We start from the raw sequence: 27,487 nt of genomic DNA, 5'->3' as shown, positions 1-27,487 counted from the left end.
CACCTGCTCAGTGATGGTTATACAACACCTTTTTCACGCTTTAACAATAAACTGTTTTGTTATATTACATAACAGGTTGCATAAATGAACAATTATTGTTATAAAACGTGGCATGAAACTTTTTTTCAACTTGGAATAAGTTTAATTTCAATTAAAAACCCCATGTTACCAATAAAGTATCATATAACACCGTGACACGGATCAAATGTGTTCAAAAAGTAATTTTTTACTTGGAGTTACTTTGGAAGAAATACAGCCTGAATTAAATGTGGACAGAATTTTTCTGGATAGGAAAAAATAAAAATAAAAAAACGCACAAACGTTGCGTTCACGGGCCGCGTTCGGACCGGAAAATCGACTCTCGCTGCACAAAAAAAAAAAAAAATATATATATAAAGGAAGTCAATCGAAAGCGGTGCGTTAACTCCGCTGTCACGGGTGTCCACGGGTGGCGTCCTGCCTCCCACGGAAGCGAAGCGGCGGACACGGAACCGCCTATAAAACCGCCTCCAAGATGCCACGGAGCGCTCATTTACGCACTCGCTGCCGGAGCGGCTGCAGGCACTTCCACGCCTCCTCCTCCTCCCCCCTAACCCCCCCACTCCCACTCCCACTCCCATGCCTCCCGGTGGCTCTCCTCCTGCGGGGATCCCCTGCACCGTGCCGCCTGCGTGGATTTTAACTCGTGCGTCACGGGTGGCAGCGGCGGCGGCGGACACGCAGAAAAGCATGGTGACGCCCGCGTAGATCCGCTCCGGCACCGGAGCGCAGCGCCATGGATACTTTAAGTCTTTCCGTGAACGCCGTGAGCTACACCGTGGCTGCAGAACTCCCCGCCACGGATGACCCTTTCACGGGACCCATCAGAAACATCGCGCCGTGGAACTTCACCATCCTGGCCGTGCTGATGTTCGTGGTGACCTCGTTGTCCCTGAGCGAGAACTTCCTCGTCATGTACGTCACCTTCAAGTACAAACAACTCCGACAACCCTTGAACTACATCATTGTGAATCTCGCCATCGCGGACTTTCTGGTCTCCCTCACCGGCGGAGTTATAAGTTTCCTGACAAACGCCAGAGGTTATTTCTTCCTCGGCCAGTGGGCTTGCGTGCTGGAGGGTTTCGCCGTGACTTTTTTCGGTAGGTGTATTTTTTTTCTTCATTTATTTCCCTATCATAATAATTATTATCATTTCGATGGTAACGTTGACTGTAAGTGTCGCTCCGCATGGCGCGTCTTGGCTGTTCATAAAACACACACTCATTTATATATATATATATATATATATATACTGCTCAAAAAAATAAAGGGAACGCTTAAAAAACACATCCTAGATCTAAATGAATGGAATATTCTTATGAAATACTTTGCTCTTTACACAGTTGAATGTGCTGACAACAAAATCACACAAAAATGATCAATGGAAATCAATTGTATCAACCCATGGAGGTCTGGATTAGGAATCACACTCAAAATTAAAGTGTAAAAACAAACTCCAGGCTGATCCAACTTTGATGTAATGTCCTTAAAACAAGTCAAAATGAATCTGTGTTGCTTCCTGAGTGGACACTATGATTTCACACAAGTGTGATTGACTTGGAGTTACATTGTGTTGTTCAAGTGTTCCCTTTATTTTTTTGAGCAGTATATATATATAATCATACATAAAACTAAATCAAATTATTCTTCAAGATTCAGAAAGAGAATTCAAAGTTGTTTTGGTCGCCGTAAAGTGAAGCGATCGCTCGTAAACGTGAACAAAAGCACAAATATTGCGAGCGTTTCTTAACAAAAAAAAAAAAAAAAGCACGGTCGTCAGAAATTACGTGATAAATGTGATTTAAAGAGTTTTAAAATAGAAATAAGAAGCTGGGTTGGATCAGGAAAAGTATTTTAAAGTATAAATGAAAAAAAAACCGCACGGAATTGATGTGATACTGTTATGATACTATTATTTCCTGCGGTCTTTGAACGCAACACCGCGTGGAAAATCCGCGATAAACCTGTGCACGAGATACCGAATCGCCACACGCACGGAAAAAAATAATAATAAGAAAAAATAAGAACAACAATAGTGAAAGTGGTGATCATAATAACAATTATGACAATTAAAAGAACACGGGTGTGTATTTGAACGGGTTGTTTTTGAAAACACGCTCAACGCGTGGAGTTGGCGGTGAGTGCGCGGCGGACACGGACGTTGCGTGACTCGCCATAACCGTGACCAACATTAGCATTTCACACAGTGCGTGGATTATGTTTTTCCTCCCAAATCCGTGCAAGTTTATAAGTTTCTACCCACTCGTGGGTTTTTTCACGAGTGGGTCGCGGACGAGTTGGGAAAGTCCAAATACCTACACGTATTATCCCTTTCGTCATTATTAACTATAATGACCAGAAACCCCACAAACCCTTTTCAAAAAGTGTGAATGAGCTCAGGATTAAGTCTGGATTAGAATCACGTGACCAAAACCAGATTAGGGCTCCTCAGTGCAGCCGATTTTATGCACTTTACAATTATTCCTCCAACGTGAGACGATGCGTTTAAACTCGTACGTTCAGTTACGTGATTAAAATCTTCGTTCGTTTCAGAGGATGAAAACCGAGATGTTATCGCTGTCGGTTTCCATCGAGTAAACCAAAATCCAACCATTTCCCCGGGACGTTTTAGCGAGACTGTGCGACATATATCGGTACCGATTTCTGGTCGGCCGACGTCAACGGATCCATATCTGATCATAACCGCCGGGACATCGTGATCGATGGCTTTCCTCGCTTTGGATCGCCTGAATATGTTTCGCCGAAAGAAGTACGTGGACTTGGCGCGCAAGGAACGTAAGCTGATTGGTCGATATTGGAAATTCCATTGACGACATCCTCCGTCGGTCGGACTCGGACCGGCGAACATTTCAATTGACGAGATAGATTCTGGAGTTTGCGTGTTTTCCGCGCGTGTTTCGGGTTTATCGGGGTTCTCCAGTTTCCTTCCAAAGTCCGAATCCATTCGGTAGGTTCGCCGGAGACGCTCAGATGTGCGAACGAGAGCGCGGATTCTCGTGTATCGCATTAAACGTGTGAATAAGTGGGTGAACGCTTGTATGTTTCTAGAAGTTCGCCCTGTAAACCTCCATGACCCAAAGTGCAGGAGAAATGTTAAAAATAATGAATGAAAGAGATAGATTCTTCTCTCTCTTCTTGTATTATTGACAGCATTTATATATATTTACATGTATATGAAAAAAAAAGCAACAAGCAGCTGCTGCGGCACATGGCAACCCAAGGATGGGAGGAAGAAACTGCCTGACCTTTTCGTGACTGACGGCGAGTCTTGGTGTGTCGGTATTACCTGTCGTCTCACACGCGTGTGAAAGGATGCACGGATTTAGTATGGGAGAGTAAATTAGAAAGTGATGACACTAAGCGAGGTGGACGATTTTATTATTCCAGTCAGGACGGGGTGCGTTATTTATTTATTTATTTTCTAATCCCCGCGGATTTCTTATTTAATTTTTCTTATTATTTTCTTATTCAATTTTTGTTATTTAATTTTTTAATTTAATTTCTTATTTAATTTTTCTTATTTAATTTCTTATTTTATTTTTCCTATTTAATTTTTATTATTTCATTTCTTATTTAATTTTTATTATTTACATTTTATCATTTAATTTTTATTATTTAATTTTTACCACTTAATTTTTATTATTTAATTTTTATTATTTATTTGTTCTTATTCAATTTCTTATTTATTCTTTTTAATTTGATTTCTTATTTTATTTATAAATTGAACAAAATGAAAATTTAGATATTCAAATTTTTGGGGCATTTTATGTCAACTTTAAGATCATTAATGATAACCATGCAAAATTAAACAAACGGAAAAAAAAATCCAAATTCAATATTGATTGAAAATACTTATTCAAATATTCAAAGAAAATAGTTTGGCGGGCTGAATAAAAAAGCTAAACTGGCCGGATGTTGCCTGCGGGCCGTAAAATGCCCAGATCCGCTCTAGATGTTTCAACATCAGCTCCGGTTTTCACCAAAAGTAGCAACAGAGTACTCGAGTTGGTCTTATTAAGGAATATTTACGACGGCGCTCGCTTAAACGCGCGTGTCGTAATCAAACAACACCCATCGTAGACGCGGAGAGAAAAATGTAATTACCGAGTTGTTACGAAAAGCGCGATCTCGTAAAACCCATTAGACCCGGATCTGTTACCTCAGCGTGTTGCAGAATTACAATTCTTTGTCAAATTTAGGGGAGCGGCTTCGCGGAAGCGGGTCTTAATCGGATCGCGTCGGGGGTTTATGCGACCCCTCGAGCCGAAGGCGCCGTTAAGAATCTAATAAGAAATGCAAAATCTGAGATCGTGCGGCACAAAGAACAAATATCACGGTTGGATAACAAAATGAAAAACAGAGGGGTTATTTTCATTGATATTAAAAACAAATTCCAGGGATTTTGGTGATGTCCATTTTTTTTTTTTTTTTTTTTTTTTTTTGTGCAAATGTCCTCCTGATCTCCTGCCGTTTGCCTCAGGGATCGTGGCTCTTTGGTCGCTGGCCGTTCTGTCCTTCGAACGATTCTTCGTAATCTGTCGGCCTCTGGGGAACATCAGGTTGCAGGCGAAGCACGCCGTCCTGGGTCTCCTGTTTGTCTGGACCTTCTCCTTCATCTGGACCTTTCCTCCCGTGCTGGGCTGGAACAGATACACTGTAAGCAAGATCGGAACCACCTGTGAGCCCGACTGGTGAGGAAAAGACCTTCCATCGTCTTCTTCGGTTCAAACCTCTGACGTTGAGAGTCACCTTAAACCTCTTCGCTTATTTTGTTTTTATTTCCATGTGATGTGCCGGCGTGTTTTTCCGCGGGATTCCGGCGAGAAAAAAAAAAAAAAATGAAAAGAGATCGATCGACGTTTGGCGGGTTATCCGCGAGAACCGAACCGTTGTTTATGAAAAGACGGATCGCTATTTTGTTTATTAATATTTTCAAATCCAATATTTTGCTGCTTCAGGCATGAAAATCCATGCGCTTGTACTTTTCCAGGTCAACCGGGTCTGCCAAAAACATGCTTTTTGCAATTTGGTCAGGGCAACCCTTTTATTTCCAAGAATTTCCTTAGTGTGTCCATTCAGAGAAACAATCGCTCTTGCGTAATATTTTAAATATTATTATGTTTAAGGAACGAGCTTCAAAAATAGTGGTACTACTCAATTTACGGGGAATTAACAGTAAATGTCGAGGCTTTTTATTTTCTATTTTCTTTTCAGATGGAATTAAAAACAAAGCCTAGACACCGCTCGGGTCCTGACGATTTTTTTTTAACGTCGATCTTTAACACGACGCGGCATTCTCCTGGTGTATTTATTTGTTTGTTTGTTTAGAAGTTTATTAAGACAGTGTACAATTACATTAAGCACAGAGGCAGAGCTGTTTGTACCAGATTATAGCTCATAGCTAATTTCCATCTGTAGTGGACATTTTACAACCGCGCGCCTGCAACGCAAACAGTCGGAGACGTTTTAGATTCGGCCCGTTGGTTCGGACGGACATCGGCGCCTCAGCCGCTTCGTCTCGGACCGAAGTCGTCCCTGACCTTTGACCTCCGGGTGCCATCTGGGTAATGCTATTTAGCCGTTTTGATCAAAGATGTGCAGCGAGGGGGGCCCTACGAGGAAACCATTGCGCGGTTGAGGCACGCACACGTACGCGCACATGTGTGTGTGTGTGTGTGTGTGTGTGTCCAGACAAAACAATTAAGAAATCACCTTACAGAGATAACCCTATTCCCGAGCGGCTGCACGCAGCGTGAGCGCTTTCTTGGGCGAAGATGCATTTCCAACACTTTGTTTATGTGCATCTTTTTTTTTTTTTTTTTTGTGAGATTTCAACGTTTTTTTTTTTTTTTTTTTCGATCGAGCGTCGTCTTGCGAGCGACAGGGCAGTCCTGGGCTTTTAGTTTCATCAGACGTGGAAGTCATTAATTCTGGTTTTTATTAATTTATAATACACGTTAGTAGTTTCCTGCCCACTCTTGGACGGCGTCCCCGCCACCGTCAGACCGATAAAATAATTTAAAACCGGGGAAATCGAGGTTTTTCGACAGCGGCGCCTTCTTGGAACCTCACTTGACAGAATCTCTGTCATGCGATGCGACGCTCACATACTGCTGACCTTTTCAAATCCCTGCCAGCGTTCAGATTACGGCTCAAAATGTGAAATCTCAATGTTTTCAGGGAAATTACCGGGTGTAAATTAAGTCTCGAACTATTTACCCTTCGCTAATGACGCTGTAATAACCGAGCATAATAATGTATTATCTTCATTGTCATCTTCTTTTTCTTTTTGTACTTCAATTTTCAGTTACTTTTCGCACACAAAAAGGCACAGTAGGTTTAACGCTTTTGGTTGACTGACCTATATTTGACCCCGACCCAAATTACAGAAAAAGCAAAGATGTAATCCAACATTTGGCAGGACACAAACACATAAAATATTGAAAATCAACAAGAAATGACATCAAACTTAGCACAAATGACCTGATTAGCGACAAAATTCAACTCATAATAAGCAGGAGGTTACCTGGAAATGAACAAGAAGCTACCTTTAATACGATTGATACATTGAAAAAATAAAATAAAACAAAAATGCAAGGACTTTTTCCTTCTTAAATGTTCTTTATGAATTAGAGTGAAAGGGAGGGAAGGACTCGATGGAATTCTGATGCAGGTCCTTTCACAAATACGTAGTCCATCGGATTTGGAAGAAAGTGTGTTACACGTCTTTGTTTTACATTTGTTCATATCCTTGTCGTAAACATACGAATTCCTTTGAAAAATCCGCTGGACATCGGAAGCACATCATTATTTCATTAATACATTATTTGAACAATTTTTAATGTCCAGCAGATTGCAAGAAAACACGCACATTCAGAACCACCAACTTTTAAACGTAAAAAGGTGCATAACTTAAACCTTTTAAACAGAAATGCCCAACACTTTTATAATAATGATATAATAATAATAATAATAATAATAATAATAATAATAATAATAATAATAATAATAACTTAAACCTTTTAAACATAAATGCCCAACGCTTATAACAATAATAATAATAATAATAATTATACTACTACTACTACTACTACTACTACTAATAATAATAATAATAATTGTTATTATTATTATTATTATTGTATTTATTTATTACTATTCAGATTATTTTTTAATAACTAATTTTAATCAAATTAAAAGGTTGTTTTTGTTCATTCTTATGTATGCTTCTTTGTTAAGTGAGAACACATGCACCATAGTGCAAATATATATATATATATATATTTATTTAATTTAATTTTATTTTTTTCTAATTTTACATTTGTATGCGTTGGGTTTTCAATGCAAAAAGGGTTCTGTGTTTTGCATTTGTTTTGCTGTTCTAGTTGTGGCCACTGGAGGGTTCAGTGAGTCCTCTGAACATAAGCAAACTGCATTTGTGGTTAAATCTGCACACAGACCCATTCATCCAACAAGGGATCACAGAGAATTTCCTCACGAGGCCCCCAGGGAGGGAGTGGCTAGGGGCCTTGGATTTCTGGAAAGGGTACCATACTACAAGATTTGTACTTTGCAAATCTTTTAGTGCGGAATTTCAAAGTTATTAAGATGACTTGTTCATTCAAAGCAGTCTATGACCCACAGCTAACCCGCTATGACTAAATAAGAGGAACGAGGCATGGAACACAACTGTGCGCTAATCCCCACTTTCCTGGTTCAACAGAGATTAAGATACAAGCAATGCACTCCCGTAACACACACACACAAACACACACACACACACACACACACACACACACACACACTTAGATGCCCCATGCATCCCTGGCAGCCGCCTACAAATTAAAACCAGAACTTGTTTAACTTGACGACGGCACGTTTTTCTCATGGAAGTAGCATAATTACGCAGAGGGGACGCTAATTGTGTCAGCGAGACTCGTTTCATCTGTGAAATTTCAATTTTTTTTTATTTTTTTTTTTTAGTGAAGCTCAAATGGAGTGCGAAAACCGTCTTTTTTGCGGAGCAAGATAAAAAACCTCTGAATGTCAAATTGAAATTTCACAGGCAGATTTTAACTGTGAAATTATGGGATCGCTTAGTTCTTAAAGGGGTCGTCAACAGAGATGTTTCAGTTGGATCACTTCGGTCACCATGGGTCCGCTTTGTCATCACAAAATCTTGATAATCTTTCAAACGTGCGCGTTGCCGGTTTCTGCTTCGACTAAATGCTTTATTGTGTGCTCCTGAACAGGTATTCATCCAATGTGATAGACCACAGCTACATCATCACTTTCTTCGCCACATGTTTTATCCTGCCTCTCGGTGTGATTTTCTTCTGCTACGGAAAGCTCCTGCGAAAGCTCCGAAAGGTCAGTGGCGGCTTTTTTGTCGCGACACGTTCGGAAGCGTCCATTTATGTCGGGAAACATTTCCCTTTTCACGCCGACGTCGCAGGTGTCATCTCGGCTCTATACGGTAAATGCGGCATCCTGCTTTCTAAGAGGCTATCATCATAAAGGGGATCCGTCAAAGATGTCGCCGAGATTTTCCGAACGAAAGGAATATAGAAAGACGGATGGACGGATTATAGTCATCATGAAAATCCACATGCTTTGAGCTGCTGTAAATATCAAGCTTTTGCTGTTTTTCCCGCTCCGTTCGCTCAAACCTGCCACGGGGATTCGGTGCAGGCGAAATGTAAAGATGAACCGGTAATTCAGACACAAAGAAATGAATTAGAAAAAAAAGAAAAAAATTATAAATGCATAAGAAAAACCCAGAGAGGTGGGCCATCTTGTGGAAATAAAGAAAAAAAAAAAAAGGGATGGTGCCTGCCGGTGGAGTGTTTTTCAACAAATAATAAAAAATTTGAAGACCACGGAGTGAGTGCAGTGAGGTGGGAATTTGAGCGATATTTGTATTTTTCACAACTTGGTGGGGTGGTTGATAGATTTCTGTTACTCAGGAAAAAAATAACCCAAAACGATTTACAGTAATCTATAAGGCAGGGATAAGGTTTGAGCAACACTGACAAAGAAAAGTCATTAGATTTTGGCAATAATCCTGATTGGAAATGCAAAGGTCTTGCTGATATTGATCACTTCCAGATTTCTGTCCTCCTGGGTCCAACTCCAAACCTCTGGAAGTGGAATACGATGGATTTAGAGCCAAACGGATTTCTGAACAAATGGAAAAAGTTCCGTCGACTTGCAACCCTTATCAAAAATGTCAAAAACGAGTCCGATTTTATTTATATGAATAAAACGGCGGAGCGAGTTCGGACCACATTCTTTAAAACGATTTACAGAAACCAAACATTCCCCCATTAGCGAACGCTCGGCGACAGTAGTGAAGAAACAGAGAAATAGGAAGCATGAGCGTGATAACCTGCAAAATGCGAGAGCCCGGGGACTCGGGAGAAGAAAACATATATCTGTAGACGTGTGATGAACCACTTTGCATTCAGATGAAAATGCATCTTTAAGCTTTTACTGTACACCAATGTCTGCGCTAAGCACGTGCGAAAAAAAAGAACCCACATGCATTTGTCTGATGTATTTAGAACAATTTTGGACAGACTTACTTCAGCTCTCCTTCATGCAAAACTCTGCTTAAACCTCCGCAATTTTGCCCGGCCCCTGAACAATACCAGAGATGCGTTATAATTCTTATTTTTTTCATTCTGGCCATGAAATCGTGACTTGTACATGCATAGAATGTAACATTTTATTCCACCTCTCTGCAGGTTGTACTCCTCCCTCAAAAAAAAAAAAAAAATTCTTATAGCAAAAAGATTAGGTAAGAGAAAAATAGATTCAGAATTCAGGGTATTTAACCTGCAGTGGACAAGCGATTATTTTTTTGTTCAATTCCAAAAAAAGGCTGTGTCAACTGGCATTATTAATTTATAGTGTTATTATTTATTTTCTGATTTTTTTTTCCTGTCAAGATCCCAGAAAGGGTTTGTTTTTGGCTTTAATTTAATTTATTTTTCTTAATTTTTATTTGTGGCTCTCTGGAAAACTATAAGTGTTTATGAGAATATTTGTGAAAAACTTGAAAATAGTTATTTGGTTATTATTTATTTCATAAATAGTGTTATTAACTTTATTTATTTTATAGATAGTACTATTTATTTTATTTATAATGTTCTTATTCATTTTTTGATTTTTTTTCCTGTCAAGATCCCAAAAAGGGGTAATTTTTGGTTACTTGTGGTTTTCTGGAAAACAATAAATGTTTACGAGAATATTTGTGAAAAACTTAAAAAGGGTTATTTGGTTATTATTTATTTCATAAATAGTGTTATTAACTTTATTTATTTTATAGATAGTGTTATTTATTTTATTCATAATGTTCTTATTTATTTTCTGATTTTTTTTTCCTGTCAAGATCCCAAAAAGGGTTAATTTTCGGTTACGTGTGGCTTTCTGGAAAATAATAAATGTTTACGTTTAGACACCTCTGCGATCGCCACATTTTTGTTAAAAATTGGCCCGGCCCCCCGTCAGAGAAGGGAAAAATTTGGGGACCCCTGGCTTAAACAGGACAACACACACTCATCTTTTCACTCATAATTTATCACATCGAAGTAATTAGTAGATTGAAAAGCGCGACTGACGAAAGCCATCATTAATTAATCTTCCCGGCCGGCTGAAAGTGCGTGGAAAGTCTTAAGACACATGTTGTTTTTTTTTAAATCCTCATGAGGTTTGTTTAAGGGGTTCAAGCAGAATAATAGGAGATCCAAACAGAGGTTATAATTTTCTGGTTCCTTAAGTTCTTCTTCCGTCTTCCGTCTTCCGTCTGCTCATATGACTCACATCCTGTTCATCCTCATCACGCATTCAGTGACCCCTGCGCTTTTTTTTTTTTTTTTTTTTCCAAACAAGAGTCAATTCTTTTTAGTTTCATCAACATCATATCATTATTATTATTACAAGTCCCGTTTTATTATCTTCATTTCATTTATTTTATGTCGTTTGATTTTTTTTCATCGCAATGTTAGCGACAGACTTATCCCTTCTGGGGTCACAAACCTGTCAAGTATCATTATGGGCTGTTTGCACTGGATCAAGACTGACAAGGACTGAAGAAAAGGTGATATATTTAGTCTTGCTGCAGTAATTTTAACAAATTTCCTGTGAGTATTAAGATGTTAAGCTATGCTACATAGCTGCTAAATATTCTTATTTAATTAAAATAAGATTTCTATGATTGCATACTGATTCTTGCTCACGTAGCTTAAAGATTTTCTTTGTTTTGTTTGGTTTTCATGCTGACCTTGTGGGATTTATTACCCTCCCACCCCCGACAGAGGCAAGGTGTTTATGTTCAAATCAGGCTAATTTAAGTCAGGACGCATCACGTCCTGTCACTTACCATTTTTTTTTTTACCCCGAGGAAGATTTTGTGTATAGGAAGTAGTTTTGATATATATGCAATATGCATAACGCGCTAACTGCAAAAGATGTGTTTCCAAATTAGTTTTCACCGCCGGGGGCAAACCCACATCTAATCCTGACTTTTACATTGTCCTTTTTTTTCTTTTTTCAAATTGACTCCATATTGATGCAAAAATCAAAACATAATGTATTATAACGTATAATTATATATATATATTTTAATGGTGCTTGAACTGTGGAGGTTTTATATCCTCCATTTCTTTCTGCAAAAGATGTGTTTCCAAATTAGTTTTCACTGCCGAGGGCAAATCCACATCCAATCCTGACTTTTACATTGTCCTTTTTTTTTCAAATTTAATTCAGATTGATGCAAAATTTCAAACATAGTGTAGTATTATATATACATGTATATATTTTTTTCTTCTTTTAAATGGTGCTTGAGCTGTGGAGGTTTTATATCCTCCATTTCTTTCTGCAAAAGATGTGTCTTCAAATTAGTTTTCACCGTCGAGGGCAAACCCACATCCAATCTGGACTTTTAAATAGTCCTTTTTTTTGTTTTTCAAATTTACTCCAGATCGATGCAAAAAACCAAACCATACGTATTATAATTTATAATTCTATTTTTTTTTTTTTTTTTTTGCTGGAGCTGTGGAAGTTTTACATCCCATTTCTTTTGCTGTGGATCACCCTTCTAACACTCAAAGCTGATCGGTTGTTCATCTGCTTCCTTGTAAAAGCGCCTTTTTGTTAGCGATGCACTCAGTGGCCGCTTCTCTTAAAGGCGTGAGACTATTGATTTGTTGTTTTTGAATCCAAACACGACGGCAATCTCTTTTTTAGGTCGTCGAAAGGGAAGAAAGTGATTCGGGAAAATACTTTATTTACCATTCTGGAAAAATAGTGACGGGTGTCTTGCTTTTTCTTAGGTGTCTCACGGTCGCCTGGCAACCGCCAGGAAGCCTGAACGGCAGGTGACCCGGATGGTGGTGGTGATGATCGTGGCGTTCATGGTTGGATGGACGCCGTACGCGGCCTTTTCCATTCTGGTCACAGCTTATCCGACCATTGAACTGGATCCCAGGCTGGCTTCCATTCCCGCCTTCTTCTCCAAGACGGCTGCTGTTTACAATCCAGTCATCTATGTCTTCATGAACAAACAGGTAAGCTTTCGCAGTAGCGACGCTTTTTCGGGGTTGTAACTAAATTCCGTCGATGTAGTAAATGAAATCTTCAAAATCTCAGAGGTTTTTTTCCTGTTTTTTTTTTTTTTTTTTGTTGGGAGTTAGCCTGTCACTCAATAATGCATGGCCAATGAATAAATGAATTTTGCAACAGAGAGTACAATTTTCCACGCTCTGTGGGGACTCCGTTGAAATATTTACCACTCACCTATATTATACTTGCCATGTTTGTAGCTGCAAAAGGAGAGAGCTGGACTTTTGTGTCATTTTTTTGGTGTTGATGACTTTATTGAGCGTAAATGAGGCAGACACTATTCAGCTTAGCAAATTTGAAGTGCACAACACCATCAATGGGAAAGGAAGAGGTTTTAGTTAACAAAAAAAAAAAAAAAAAAACATCCTCCAACTGATTCTGTGTCACGGATCGGTAGGAAAGAAGTGCACAGCATCCCAGCTTGGAAGAAACCAACATTACTTTTGAATGTTTAGCTGATGCAGATGTCTGTGAGAAATAACCCTCCCCTCGGCTTGTTTTTTTTTTTTTTTTTTCGACTGAGCTTAATGTTAACTTTTTAAATAATAAGAGATAATTAGAGTCAAAGAAACAAGTCGAGTTTTGCATCTCTCTCAGTATGCTGAATCAGCAAATAATTAGCTCTTTGTGGCTCGTCTTTACTATTGTTTTGCAGCTCATAATATCATAATTTAGCATTGAAAAAAAAAACAGTAAAAAACAGTTTGAATTTTTTTTTTATGAGGCTCAAGCAACAATAATATAAAAACAAAGAAAAAAAATGGTTTAAATTTAGGGAAACTGCAATGTGGTCAAAACTGCAGGAGATACAGTCCTGCAAAGGGACTTCGACAGCAGCTTCCGGACGAACACTATCAATGTTGTTTGTACAAACTATCGACCCGATCTGACACTAATACGGACGACTAAAAATAATCATTTAACCGTCATGTGACACAGGAAACTGTAAATTAAAACACTGGCAACCAACCAAAGAGACAAATTGTCAATAATTCAATATGGCACCAGCTGGAAGTTAGCGGTAACGATGCTGATTGCTTATGCTGTTGTAAAATTTAAGTTTTACAGCATCTGGTGAAACCGGATTTATGTTGAGGACATGAAAGAATCGATACAAAAAATAAAGATAAATATAGAAGATAAATATGAACTGGGTAGCGCTTCAGTAAATCAGAAGGGTTCTGATTTTCAGGTTATATTAAGGTTTGACATAGTTAATGTCTTAATTATGAGGACGTTAAGTTCGTAGTTTGAATCATGTTCCAGTTGCAGATGAAAACTTGTTAAAAGTGAAAACTGGGCCAATTTGCATCGCGTCGAGAATCCGAGAGGCGGTCAGCGTTCAGTTTAACAGTTTGCTCTACCTCCACTTTTTGGGCTCCTTTTTCACTCTGAACTAAGAAGCTCTTGTCAGTTTGCTGCATTTTAAATTCACGCTGAACTCTACTTATTTTTATGATGTAATGATCTTATGTCCCTTCTCCTAAGTCATGTATCATTTATGTGTATCTAATAAATTATATCCACGGGCTTGGACCGGCTCATCGGTGAGACTTTCTGCATGCGCTTTTCCCGCTTTTGTGATTAAATGGGTCGTCCGATGTCACTGAAGTATCCTCTGGATGTAAATAGGACGGCAGTCAGGCAGAATTATAATGCAAGCGGTGCTCCCTCTGATTAAAAAAAAACAAAAAACCCAAGTGACCTCTACTGCTTCCTTACAGTCGCTCTCTTTGTGTTACATAATACGTCTTCGACTTTGACCCCTCCTGGCAACAAATAATGGCTGAAATGTGATTGGTTAAATACTTTAATATGAAAATACATGTCTGGAATTAGCACAGCCAAGGAAAAAGCTACGTAAGGAAGCGGACAGACCATTTGGAATTATTTGATAAGTATTCACGGACAAAATATAATTAAAATCAGTCTGTTGTTTAGATACTTTTGGGCCAGCAGAGAAGGCCTTGCAGGCCCTGATGGCCCACCACTGCTTTGACCCCAAATGAACCATTAACCCCAAGCAACTGTTTGGCTTCTCGCTATCCAACCTTTTGAGTCTATTATGGGATGGCAGTAGTGCAGGGCAGCTGTGAAGCAGAACTCATTATTCTTTTTTTTTCTATAAATATATATACTAAACAGAAATTGACAAGATCATGCTGCAGGGATAAAGTCCAGATCACTTGCTTTTGACATATGCTCACAAGAATGACAGTGTTGTAGTGAGATGATAATTAAGTTATTCACTCTGCAGGCCTAGAGCCTTGTCACAAGCCTTGTTAATCTAGAGCAGCTACATAAAGCAGATGGGGCTAATGACTGTGGATGTGCAGGGTAAATGTGTTTTAGAGCTATTAAGATGACATTTTGTGACTTGATTCCCTCCACGGGTGTATTGTAAAAGCAATGCATTTTAAAGTTAAGCACATGGACGCTTGCAGAGCAAAGGGCCAATGTATAAGATTTTGTTTTTTATAAAACTATATTTAGTTAATTCTAAAAATATAATGATCATAATTATTTGTTATAATTTATTATAATTTTTGTATTGTAATAATCATTATACTTAATCTATAATTGTGTATGATTATATTACAATATATATTTACACACACATAGATACAATTTACGTATATTATATATATATATATAATTGTAATAATTATTATATATAATTTTATTGTGATTATTTTAATGATGATTATTATGATTATATTATCATAATCTTAATAATAAGTACTTTCTGGGGAAATTAGTAAGATCATCAAGGTTGAAGATAGATGTTCCTTTAAACGCAAAATGTTCTTTACTTGAGAAAGTAAAGAGAGAGTTATTCCCAAAAATAGAGATGTTTGTTGATTTATTTGCTTGAAATGTAAAAGGATAAAGCATTGGAGTTTAAAACGATTAAAAATAATGTCAATCATCAGCTTTGAATACATATAAATATAGAAACCTGAACAGAAAATGGGGTGAAAAAGATCGCAACTTCTTAAATCAGGTATTGTAGATTGTAGAATTAGGGTCAAAACAATTAGTTCCATGAATCAAAATATGTAAAATAAAGTTCTGTTATAAGGTTTGGATGAACAGTCTCACCAGAGTAACACATGCTAAAGATAATTGCCATCAATTTAATACTTGACAAGTATTTGATTAATCAATTGTTGCAGCTCGAAGCCTATTCATTGTTTTTTTGAATCAATAAAGAATTGCGCTTTTCTTTTTCTTCAAATTAAAAACCCCGATCATTAGAGTATCACGCTAAGTCTTTGAGGGTCGAGCTTCAAGAACAACCTCTGGAGGGTTTATTTGGTTGATGATTTTAAAATATCAAGCGTTTCCCTGGCAACGGAGAGTCTACCTTTAAAAACTCACTAATAGGCACAATGAAACAGTGTTTTTTTTTTCTAAATATGACTCGCAAATAGAAATTGATATCGTGTTTTTATAGGTCGTCCAACTTTCTCCAAGTAATGAGCATTGACTTCCAGTCCTTCAACCACGGGGACGACCCTTGTCGATGCAGACGTTGGCGCTTGTCAATAAAATCGCTTGATTTTATCGGGAAACTAAAGATTGAAGAAGCGAGTCTGTCACCGGCGGGTCACGGATTTGACCCGTCGTCAAGAAAAAGCACAGTTTTTTTTTCCCCCCTTCTGTCATTACCGTTACTTGTGTGCATGTGAATAAGGGTCATTAGCCCACATTTTTCAGAGGCTGGCTGATGAAACTTTAGATGGGAATGTGCGCAACTATGTGACTTTCTCAGCGGGAAAAAAAAAAAAAAATCTTACTCTCATTATTAATAAAGGTTAAGACTGTCAGTTTTACAAATTACAGCATGGATAAAAAGGGAATTTTGGAAGAACTTTTTTCTACTTGTGCAGTTCTTTAGAAAGTCCTTTTTTTTTTTCGCAGTGGCCTCAGAGTCACAAATGTTGGGATTTATGTCGATGCTTGTTTTCTGTGTGATTTTGGGGTGCGAGGAATTCTGTTTTGTTTTTTTACCTGAAATAGAGAACAATTAGTAGTATTGCGGGCTGTTGTGCGACAGCTATTGCTTATTAAATGCACGGTTTACCGTCAACAAGGTGTTTTCCCGGACTAAAATGCGACAGTATTGTAAATGTCAAAGCGGATTTTCCCAGTTATGAAAAATATAGAGGGGTTGGATTCCTACAAGGGGGGTCTCTCCTTGTGGAGTCTCCATGTATTAAACGGCAGTAGTAAACACGAAATGTTAAGACTTAGTTAAAAACATGCAGTAGGTTAATAGGAACGCCTCTAATTGCTCAGATGTGTTAATAAAAAAGTTGTATGTTTCAACGTGATCGACTAGCAACCGACCAAAGGCGAAACTCGCTTTTCATCCAACAAGATAGGGAAAGCCCTATAGATAATGAATAAATGACAATATAGTTGGAAAAAATATATATTAACCAAGCCTCCATGTCAAGATTTAACCCTCGTGCAATCTTAAAATTGTGTTTACTCCCCTTGTCCTACGGGTCAAAAATGACAAAGACAATCTTTGTACCCTAGTGGTGTACAGCCCACATGGAAACATAAACAAAAAAGAAGTATCGCTTTTTCTAATTATGGGATCTCTTTAGGAAAAGTCATAAAATTTCAAGCTGGAAAAAAATAGGTTAAGGTGTTTTTTCTACAGCTAAACATGGTAGTGGGTCACTTTTGACCCGCAAGACAACACAAGGGTTAAAGACCAATACACTGTTGTTGTCAGCGTTTTTTTTTTTTTTTTTTTTTAATTTTCCTATTTCCCTTGTTTCAGTTCAGGAAGTGCCTAATTCAGCTATTCACCGGCATGGGGACGATACCGGACAGCAACATGAACCAGACGTCCGAGCGACCGGGAACGACCGCCGATAGTCAAACAGGAGAAATGTCGGCCATCGCGGCCCGGATCCCCGTGGGCGGAACGACATCGCCCAGGTCTGACGAATCCCCCACTGACTGTGGCTCCTTCGCCCAGCTCCCCATTCCCGAAAACAAAGTGTGTCCGATGTAACGGTGAAACTTATCCCAGCGCCCGTGTTCTGATCGATCACTCCTCCGACCCTCATGTTAATCTTCTGTAATTCGCCAGCTGTGTTCCTTGTGGACTTTCTTTTTATTATTGCCGTTGAGGATTCACACGGCGTTGCTAAGGACACTTGGAGTTTAGTAGTTTGGTTAGAAATATATTGAAATAAGCACAAAAAATGGGGCGAAAAGGAACCGTGCGCGTTCAGAGCTTTACCCTCTAGATCAGCGGTCGGGAGCTATACAGGTCTCAGAAAATTAGAATATTGTCATAAAGTTCTTTATCTTCTCTAATGCAATTACAAAAACAAAAATGTCATACATTCTGGATTCATTACAAATCAACTGAAATATTGCAAGCCTTTTATTATTTTAATGAGATGAGATGAGATGAGATGAGAACAACTTTATTTATCCCGAAGGAAATTGTTGTGCCAGAGTTTCAAGCAAAAACATAACAGTAATAGATAGTAGGAAGGAGGGAGAATAAGAAATACAATAAAATATAAATTGTCAAGGTATATGTCAAGGCAATATATAATATGGCGATTATGGCTTACATCTTAAAAAAACTCAAAAATCCTATCTCGAAATATTAGAATATCATGAAAAAGTAATTTTTGTTTTTTTAATTGCATTACAGAAGATCAAGAACTTTATCACAATTTTCTAATTTTCTGAGACAGTCCTGTATACGGCTCTTCCGGTGACGGGAAAAAAAAAAAAAAAAAATCAGTTTGGAACTGATTTTAAAATACTTTCTTGTGTCATTTCGAAGTAAACAGAAATTAGTTTCGAAGATAAATTTCACGGGTCACCTGTCGCACGTCATCGTAAAAGTGAAGAAATTCAATTTATCAGATAGCTGACCAGTTTATCGGCTTCAACCCTTGTAACGGGAAAGATGGCGAAAAGAAAATAAAGACGATGGACGGAGAAATTTGCATTTGCGGTACGTCTAATAAGCAATGATCAAATTGCATCGGTGAAACGGTCAAATCCACGGAGTACATAAGACATTTTAAAATGTATTAACGTTAAAAAAATTCTATACGATGAAATATATTTAGAAATATTTGGCTTTTATAGCTCTCCCAGTCCAACAGCTTCCCGACCCCTGCTTTAGATCGCTTGTAAATATCGGTTCTCCATCAACGCTAGTGACCGTCTTGGACGTTCACACATATTTGCCGGCGCTTTACTCCAGTCTACCTTCACATCCGCGTGCAACGAGAGGCCGCTCGACCTGCAAACCCCTGACATCAGTTAACGGAGGGCGAGTCGGTATTTCTCAAATACAACGATAGATCCAGCCTTTCATCATGTCCTTGCCTTCGTCTTTTGAAGCCGCCCTGTGACGGCGCCCGCAGAAAAAGCATTGTTCTCCTATGCTGTTTCACTACGTTACTTTGGCAGCATCTTCATTCATCTCCAGCTTGTCAAGGGGACACAGCACACTTTTGAATTCCCGGATACTTTAATTTTAGTTCAACGCGGCGGCTCAAAACTTTCATCTTTATTGGAGCTGGTCAGAAGGGCATGGAGACGGGTCTCTGTGGCCGCCGCTGTAGATACAGGCAACATATTTATGAAGTGCCAGCAGGGGATCGACAAGCACACAAACACTCAAAGCAACACACACACACACACACGGACTGCAGTCCACTGCCTGTATAATGATAAGCTTTCTATAGGCACTGTGATGATGAGACGATGTGTCAATAAATATACTAGCACAAGAGTGGCTTAACTAGGCTGCCATGTACAAAAGCAATGAGTATTACCGTCATAAGCACAGGTCAACAGCAATATTAAAGCGAAATACCCTCACACACTCTTAACACTTCGGCATTCGCTACAGTAGATGTAGCAGTGGGTGTTGAAACTTCTTATACTTGACTTTGTGGTGCATGTATGTTCAGTATTAATTGATATGTGTCAAACACTGTTGTGTTCTCTATGCTTCACGGTGTTTCACTACGTTAAAAGAAGTAACGGTGTAGTGTCTGTTCGCGGTGTTCTCGGTATTTGTTGCGGTCGTGTTCAGACAGTCTGGTGGGGGTTTACGATACGGTTAAACATTAACATGTCTGTGCCAAATTAACTGTGATGCTCATTATCAAACGGACCTATTACAGTCTTTTTCACGTGTCTTTTTCTTATTTTCATATGTTACCGTGTGTTAATGATTTGTTTTTAAATGTATTTATTTTTTTAATGACTCCATCCCAGCACTTTATGCAACACCTGGTTATCCAACCAGGTTCTAAACCCTTGATTTATGATGTTGCAGAACCAGCTTCGGGTTTCTGCAAGTTAGACTAACTTTAGATGGAAATCAGTAAAAAATAAGCAGCCCAGAATACCCACGATCAGATACGATTGGGTCCCCGGTGTTTTCTGCTGTAACATCTTTATGTTCCACGGCTGCGTCTTATCGCGTTTTAAGTGATGTTTAAAATGCTTGGCTTTCCGAAATTCGGTCACGTGATCACCTGTCCTGGTCGTGTTTGTAGGACAGTTTTCCCCTTGTTTTCCAATGTATAACTAGTGAGGCACATTTCAATACACAACTACTTTTTAATGATTATGTTTCTTTTTTTACCTTAGTATTACAGATTATTATTAAACAAGGCTGAGTTAATGAGGGATTGCCATGATTTTCAAATGCCCGATCAGTTATAAAATATAAAACTATGTGGATGATCGGGAAGTTATATCGTCACATGAGGAAGAACACTGCTCACTTCTGATGGTTGAAGAAACTGCTGGTGAGCAACAGAATTCGATAACTTTAACCTTCAGCTTTATCTGCTTTAAATGTCATTTTTTTGTCAAAAAGTTTGGCGATGAAAAAATTCACCGCAGCGTTTCTGTGTTTTGGACGATAAAAAAAAGGAGCGATCTCAGGAACATCGGGTCCATTTGCATCCCTTCACAATCACCATATTTTGAAACCGTCATAACTAGTTTTTCCTCCATTTAAAATAGTTTTATACCATATTTTAATGTTCTAGCTCAGGGGTGGGCAAAATTCTCGGCTGGCGGGCCACATTACTTCTTTGATTTTTATGCGTGGGCCAACTATTTGTTATCTAAATTGAACAAAATTAAGATTGCAATTTAAATATAAAAATTTGGGGCATTTATTTCAACTTTAAAATCGACCATATATTTTATTTTATTTATTTTATATTATTTTATCATACTACTTTACATTATTTTGTATTTAATCATCCATACAAAATTAAATAAACAGAAAAATAAGGAGTACTTTAGATTCAATATGGATTTAAATGCTGATTACAATTGATGCGAATTGAACAACATTTAAATTTAAATTTAAATATTTACATTTTTTGGCATTATATTTCAACTTTGAATCAATCATATAAATGTACTGACATTATTTTGTATTTAATCACCCATACAAATTTAAACAAATGGAAAATATATGGAGTTTTTAAATTCAATATTGTTTTAAATACTGATTAAAATTGTCAAAGAAAATAGTTTGGCGGGACGGATAAAAAAGCAAAATGGGCCAAATGTGAAAATCCCCAGGTCTGATTTAAATTGAACAAAATTAAAATTGCAATTTAAATATTTAATTTTTTTGGCATTTTATTTCAACTTTAAAATCAGTAATGATCATATAAATACACCCAGATTATTGTGTATTTAATCATTCATACAAAATTATATAAACGGAAAAAATAAGGATTTTTTTTAAGTTCAATTTTGATGTAAATACTAATTAAAATGGTCAAAAGAAAATAGCTTGGCGGGCCGGATAAAGAAGCGAAACAGGAAGGATGTGGCCCGCGGGCCTTAAAATGCCCAGGTCTGATTGAGCTGAAGAAGCTTGTGTTTTATGTATATTGTGCACAACTAAAATTAACAGAACACAACACTCAGTATCACCACATGCACTTGTTGCCACATTCAACACCCAACATCAACATCTTGGGCATCATTCAATTCTGATTTTTTATCTATTTTAATACATTTCACCTTTCTTCTTGTCAATGATAATCCAAAGGTTGTAAAATACAGATCATTCTATAGTGGTTGTAAGTGAACAGCCTCTACGACAGTGTTATGAGATGTAATTTATCAGACAGAAAACATAATAAAGAAATAATTATGGCTGTTATGAAACATTAATGTGATGAAAGTTCAACCTTTAGAGGGATCTTTTGGGTATATGATTATCATCTTAAAAGGGTTATTATGTGGAAAAGGTTTGTTGATCAATTAGCTGATAAGAGTAAAGATTAGCAGTCCTGTAATAGTCCTGAATGTCATTGAACCACCTCTATCGAACAAGTAAAAATGAATACATAAGTAAATCATTAAAAAAAAAAAAAAAATGACAAAGAAACAAAATATATCCGTAGATAAATAAAAATATGCATAGGATACAATACAAGTTCACTTCAGCAGACAATATATATTTCAAAGGCTAAGGAGTCGATACTCCAGAAACAGATATTTATATTTTCTGTGTGTGTATTTACCCTGTTATGGCTGTTAATGTTTTCAGTTGCTGCCTCTGTTTATTCTCAATAAAAAAAAAGAAATAAAAAGAAAAAAAAAGGAGCGCACGATCGACAGAGGCTCGATTGCATGTTTAGGTTTTATTTTTTTTGTTTTGTTTTTTTGGGTGACGTCACCATGACATCTTTACAGGATATGAATCAATTTCCCAACAATTTGGTGCCATTATTTCTAGATTCACTGCACTCTGGTAGGAGAGTGAAGTTACCCCATTAAAAATGTTACATTTCCTGCCCCACTTACCAAAAATATCGACCCTCCAACATGTATGTTGTTGTTCTGACCAAGTCATATCAAGACTTGTTCTGCTGTACACTTTTGCGGCCAGTGCTTTTGTCTTGAGTTTGATAGAATGGGTTTACAGGTCATCGATGCACGTCAGTCATATAACTGTATGTATTGAGTATAATTTTTTTTAAAGGAAGTATGCATTGTGCTGTTTTGTTGGTACATGATTTCAAATATAATAAAGACAATAAGAAAGCCTGATTGTGTTGTGAGATCTCACTCTTCCACTTTAACGCAAAATTTTTTCTGCAAAAATTTTTCTGCTAAATTTTTCCATTCTTGATTTGATTTAAATCACAACAAGCTCAAGGCTGTCACTTCAACGATGTGTAGGTGTAGCTCTTTTGGTTTGCAATACATTGAGTATTTGAAGGATGTCACAATATAATGTTTTGCATTCGAGATGCAATATGGAACCAAGCCGTAAGGCAAAAACCACACCGCCTCCCTGTGACATTTTTGCAGGGTTAAAGGTCGCCTCTGTAAATCGTATGTTTCTTTAATTGGATGGATCCAACCCTTTCTCGCATATCCTGTGATTTTGACGTTTCGCTGAATTACAAATTGGATCTGTTGATATTTCTGTTCCTTGCTGCACTGGCCAATTCATTACCGTCGAAAATTCACATGTATATAAGAAAGGCATAAGTCCACTGATAAACAGCTTTATTATGGAATAATATAAATTCGATTACATACGGTAATATAATTATATGGATTGGATTAAATCTATCTGTAGAAACACACAGCGTTTTCTTAAAAGTGAAAAAAAATTGCAGAAATTGTTCCGTTTCATTTGATTAACCCGTGTTTTCCAGCAGATGGTGGTCCTGCTGTGTTGGTTATTTGAAGTATCCGGGCAAGCTTTTTAAATATATCTAAGAAGTTATAAGAGTAAGAATAAGAATAAGAACAACTTCATTTATCCCGAAGGAAATTGTTGCGCCAGAGTTTCAAGTAAAACATAACAATAATAAATAATAGTAGGAAATTGTATAAACAGTAAAAAAAAAAGGGGGGGGAGACTAAGAAATACAAATAAAACTATAAAGTGTCAAAGTCAAGGCTATAAAGTGTTTTAAGGTCTTAAGTACAAAATAAGAATGGCTGTCAGTTAACATTTGAAATCATTTCTCTCCTATAGACTTGCCAAAGACCACATTTTTGCTTTTACGTGCCGGCTCCGGAGAATTTTCCTGTATTGTTGTTTAATTTGTAAAGGATTTAAAGTTCATACAAGTAGATGAGTTCATAAGCTAATTGTTTTTCTTTGATTTATATTAAGTTCCTCTTGTGAGGAGGTAATGTTATTATTCAATTAGATCTTAGCTAATGGGATTCCTAAATCCTCTCTGAAGCTGCGTTTATTTGATAAGAGCATCTCTATGCAGATTTATGATCCCTTGATATTTCTTCATGTAGATCATCCACCTCTATTTTTTTTTTGGACGGTTTGATGGTGTTCTGTCTATCGGCTTTATGTCACTGTTTTGGATCTACGGTCTGGTTCGGACGCTCCATCTGACTTCCAATTGAAATTTGACTGATCCATTTGCGTGATTTAATAACTTCTCTCCTTCCTCCCATTCTTCCTATCCTGTCTACACTTGCGTCCCTTCATAAATGCATGATAGTAACCTCATAGCTTCTCATGAGGCATTGGTTCCCAGGGGAGGCGGCCTGCCTGTTGTTTTTATTATTTTACGCTCACTATTTAGTACATATCCATTTGTTGTCCGTGGTTTGTACTGCAACTGGTTATTTATTCTGTAAGATGGGAATCATTTTTGTTGCCCGGACCAACATTAATATCGCAAACCAAAGACCTACACGTGGAGCTCGACCATTACATAATTTCAGAACCAGTGAGTGTTATCTTGTCTGATTATGTTAACCTTTGAATTTTCCGTGACATGATCAAATAATTTCCCCAATAATAGAAAAAATAGGTTTATATTGATCGCGATATAAAGCTTCAAAAAATACATATTGTTTTAACAGATAGACCACAACCAGATTCAAATATGACTTCTTAAAGTGGTCCTATTAAATTTATTCTTTTTTTTTTTTTTTTCACAAGGTAAAACTTATCTACTAACCTTTTGCAGTAGATAGAATGCTTAAAAGAAATAGAGCAGATGAACTAATTCCATGGTGTCAGAGTAACTAGTTCCTCGTCTGGCAGAGATAATGCAAAACCATTTCAGAGAGAAGGAACTTTGAAATCCAACTTGTGTCTGCTGTCTTTTTTTTTTTTTTTATTTTTCTTTTTTTTTTTTTTATTCCGCATCCTCTCAAGGTCTTCCTTTACTCCTACGCCGACCCAATCAATATTTACTACTCACTTTGGATGATGGATGTTTGACCACATGTCCCGCATGTTCCAAAGGCAAACCCCCACCTCTTTTTCATAAAATGCATTAAGTGACCCAACGTTACAGGCCGCTATCAGGGGGACGGCGAATGTGTCCAGACTCATTTCGTAGCTCTTATAATGGAATTAAAAGGAAATGTCCTTGATATTGTGTCACATAGTTGAGTACGTTGGTCAATGTGAAGTGGATTATATCAGTCGCGCGAGTGGAGATATGTTTACTTCACCCTTTTTGAGATTTTTATCGTCACGAAGGTTGTATGATTGTGGCGATTCGGACAACGCAATAAAATCCTTGCTTTGTAGCTTCCCTTCGCATCAGTCGGAAAGTATAAAAAAATAAAACAAAGACACTGGTGACCGAGACGTTGTTGAGCCGCATTTTGTAATAAACGTCCAAAATGTAATAACTTTTTCATTTCATTTTGTAATAAAGCCGCATTTTGTAATAAACTGCCGCATTTTGTAATAAACTGCCCCAACGCATTATGTAATAAGTTATTACATTTTGAGAAGATTATTACAAAATGCACCTGCAACTTTTTTATTCTCTAGGAAATGTAATAACATGGAATTTATAGAATATTCTCTGTTAATGCAACCTTTGAATAGTGTACTGATAGTAATTGCTAAGTACTGTTACTAGGCTAATACAGTGATACTAATAATAGGCCTAGCTTTTACAAATACTTTTAAGTAAAATAAAATACAATTAACAAACTCATGCTTTAGAATTGTTATTACATAATGCACCATGTTATTACATTTCCTAGAAAATAAAAAAGTTGCAAGTGCATTTTGTAATAATCTCCTCAATATGTAATAACTTATTACATAATGCGGCAAAATTTATTACAAAACGCGTTGGGGCAGTTTGTTACAAAATGCGGCTTTATTACAAAATGCGGCTTTATTACAAAATGAAATGAAAAAGTTATTACATTTTGGACGTTTATTACAAAATGCACTGTTATTACAAAATGCGGCTCAACAGACGTACCAAAAACAGGACGGGCAGTAAGTATATTATTGCACAGTCATAAATTAGAAGGAAATACTAACTGTTTTAAATGAAGGAAGTGGCTCTTGTGCAGTTTTGGCAGTCAGTGGCAGGAGTTGAGGAGTTTGACAGCCTGTAGGAAAACACCGTTTGCAAGTCTCCTTGTTCTTACTTTTCAGACTCCTGTAGCGTCAACCTGATGGCAGAAGTGTGAGAGTTGCATTGTGGGTGTGACATGTCTACTGTTCCACCTTGTCTTCCAGCTGAAAATATCAAAATATTTGTTTATACTTCCCAGTCCCAGTCATGAAACCAGGTTTGAAAATCAGAAGTGTAACGCAGAAATTTTCTCTTTTCTTTGCCCGCACAGAGCTCGAGGTTGTTTTTATTCATTGTGATTTTATTACTACCCGCTGATTTTGAGGATCCAGAGTTCACCTAAAATACACGTGGAACCAGAAACCACTGGAACCACATGCAGCGAAGGCTCTTCTTTGCAATCGCATAGCGACGGCATGGGTCAAATGGAAGTGTGTGTTTTCAATAATTACATCAATAGGTATGTCTACTTTATAAAAATCAAGCAAAGGGAGTTTCCGAACAAATGAGAATTCTGAAAGAAGAAAGTCAGAATATTCTATAAAACCGATTTCATTTCTTAATGACCAATTTTTTTTCAAGTCCTCCCCGCGGCACCGATGCAATAAATAAAAGATGAAGTAATTGCATGGTCTGCATATACAATAATAGCAGAAATCTTTAAGTGTAAGCCAGTTATTTTCAAACAGTTGATCAAGTTGATCAACTATTTTCTACGCTTACGTGCCAACAATGAGAATTTTCTTTTGAGAAAAAACACAAAGGTACACAAGAAATCCTTCCAAGTTAGTTACCTTGCTGCTAAACTCGTAGCTAAGTCAAAGAAGTAAATTAACCCTCATATTATGTTAAGGGTCAATTTGACCCATTTCACCCATTGACCCAATGGGTCAAATTGACCCTTAACATAATATGAGGGTTAAAAAACTATATGATTAAATATATGTTTTATATGTACTGTGTTAGTTTGGTTGGTGGTGTATCCCGGGATTTTATAAATGTAAAAAATGTGCCGCGGCTTAAAAAACGGTTGAAAATCACTGGTGTAAACAAACGCTTAACTGAGCTAAGGACCGCGATATTGAGAGACAAGGTATTACTTCATCTCAGGAAAAGATCTTTGTCAATATGAAATATAGGATGAGGCATGTTATTCCTGGAAATTTATTTCATAAAATGTATAGATGTCGTCTTTGGGCCACCAAAGGCTCCATCTGCCTCCGGCCAAACAAGTTATCAGCCTGCAGCCTCTCACCGACGTGCCGGCCTCTTTCGCCTCCTCCCACTCACTACCTCCTAAATCATTCATCAACTCCTTTCTGTCCGTGGTTTTCTTTTGGTCCAATAATATATCCTGTTTGGCCCTTCCATGGCAGGAAGATAACATTTTGGAAAATGTGAAAAAGCTTCTGATTTACTTCTCAAATGTTCCT

The 27,487-nt window shown here is 37.5% G+C and overlaps 1 protein-coding gene across 1 annotated transcript; it reads left to right on the top strand.

The window, feature by feature from the left end:
- The first annotated feature begins 688 nt into the window (after positions 1-688).
- Positions 689-22,759, top strand: valopa (vertebrate ancient long opsin a). Its single transcript, XM_086164609.1, has 5 exons — positions 689-1,139; positions 4,541-4,751; positions 8,313-8,430; positions 12,396-12,629; positions 17,483-22,759. Exons 1-5 carry the CDS (start codon positions 776-778, stop codon positions 17,717-17,719), a joined length of 1,164 nt encoding a protein of 387 aa, XP_086020735.1. The 5' UTR covers positions 689-775; the 3' UTR covers positions 17,720-22,759.
- The last annotated feature ends 4,728 nt before the right edge of the window (positions 22,760-27,487 follow it).

Source organism: Fistularia commersonii, chromosome 2 (genome assembly GCF_037954325.1).
Source record: "Fistularia commersonii isolate RoL2024-O1a breed Wild chromosome 2, RoL_Fcom_v1.0, whole genome shotgun sequence".
NCBI lineage: Eukaryota > Metazoa > Chordata > Actinopteri > Syngnathiformes > Fistulariidae > Fistularia > Fistularia commersonii.
Note: the sequence above shows the minus strand (reverse complement) of the source record. Positions and strands in the feature narration are given on the sequence as shown.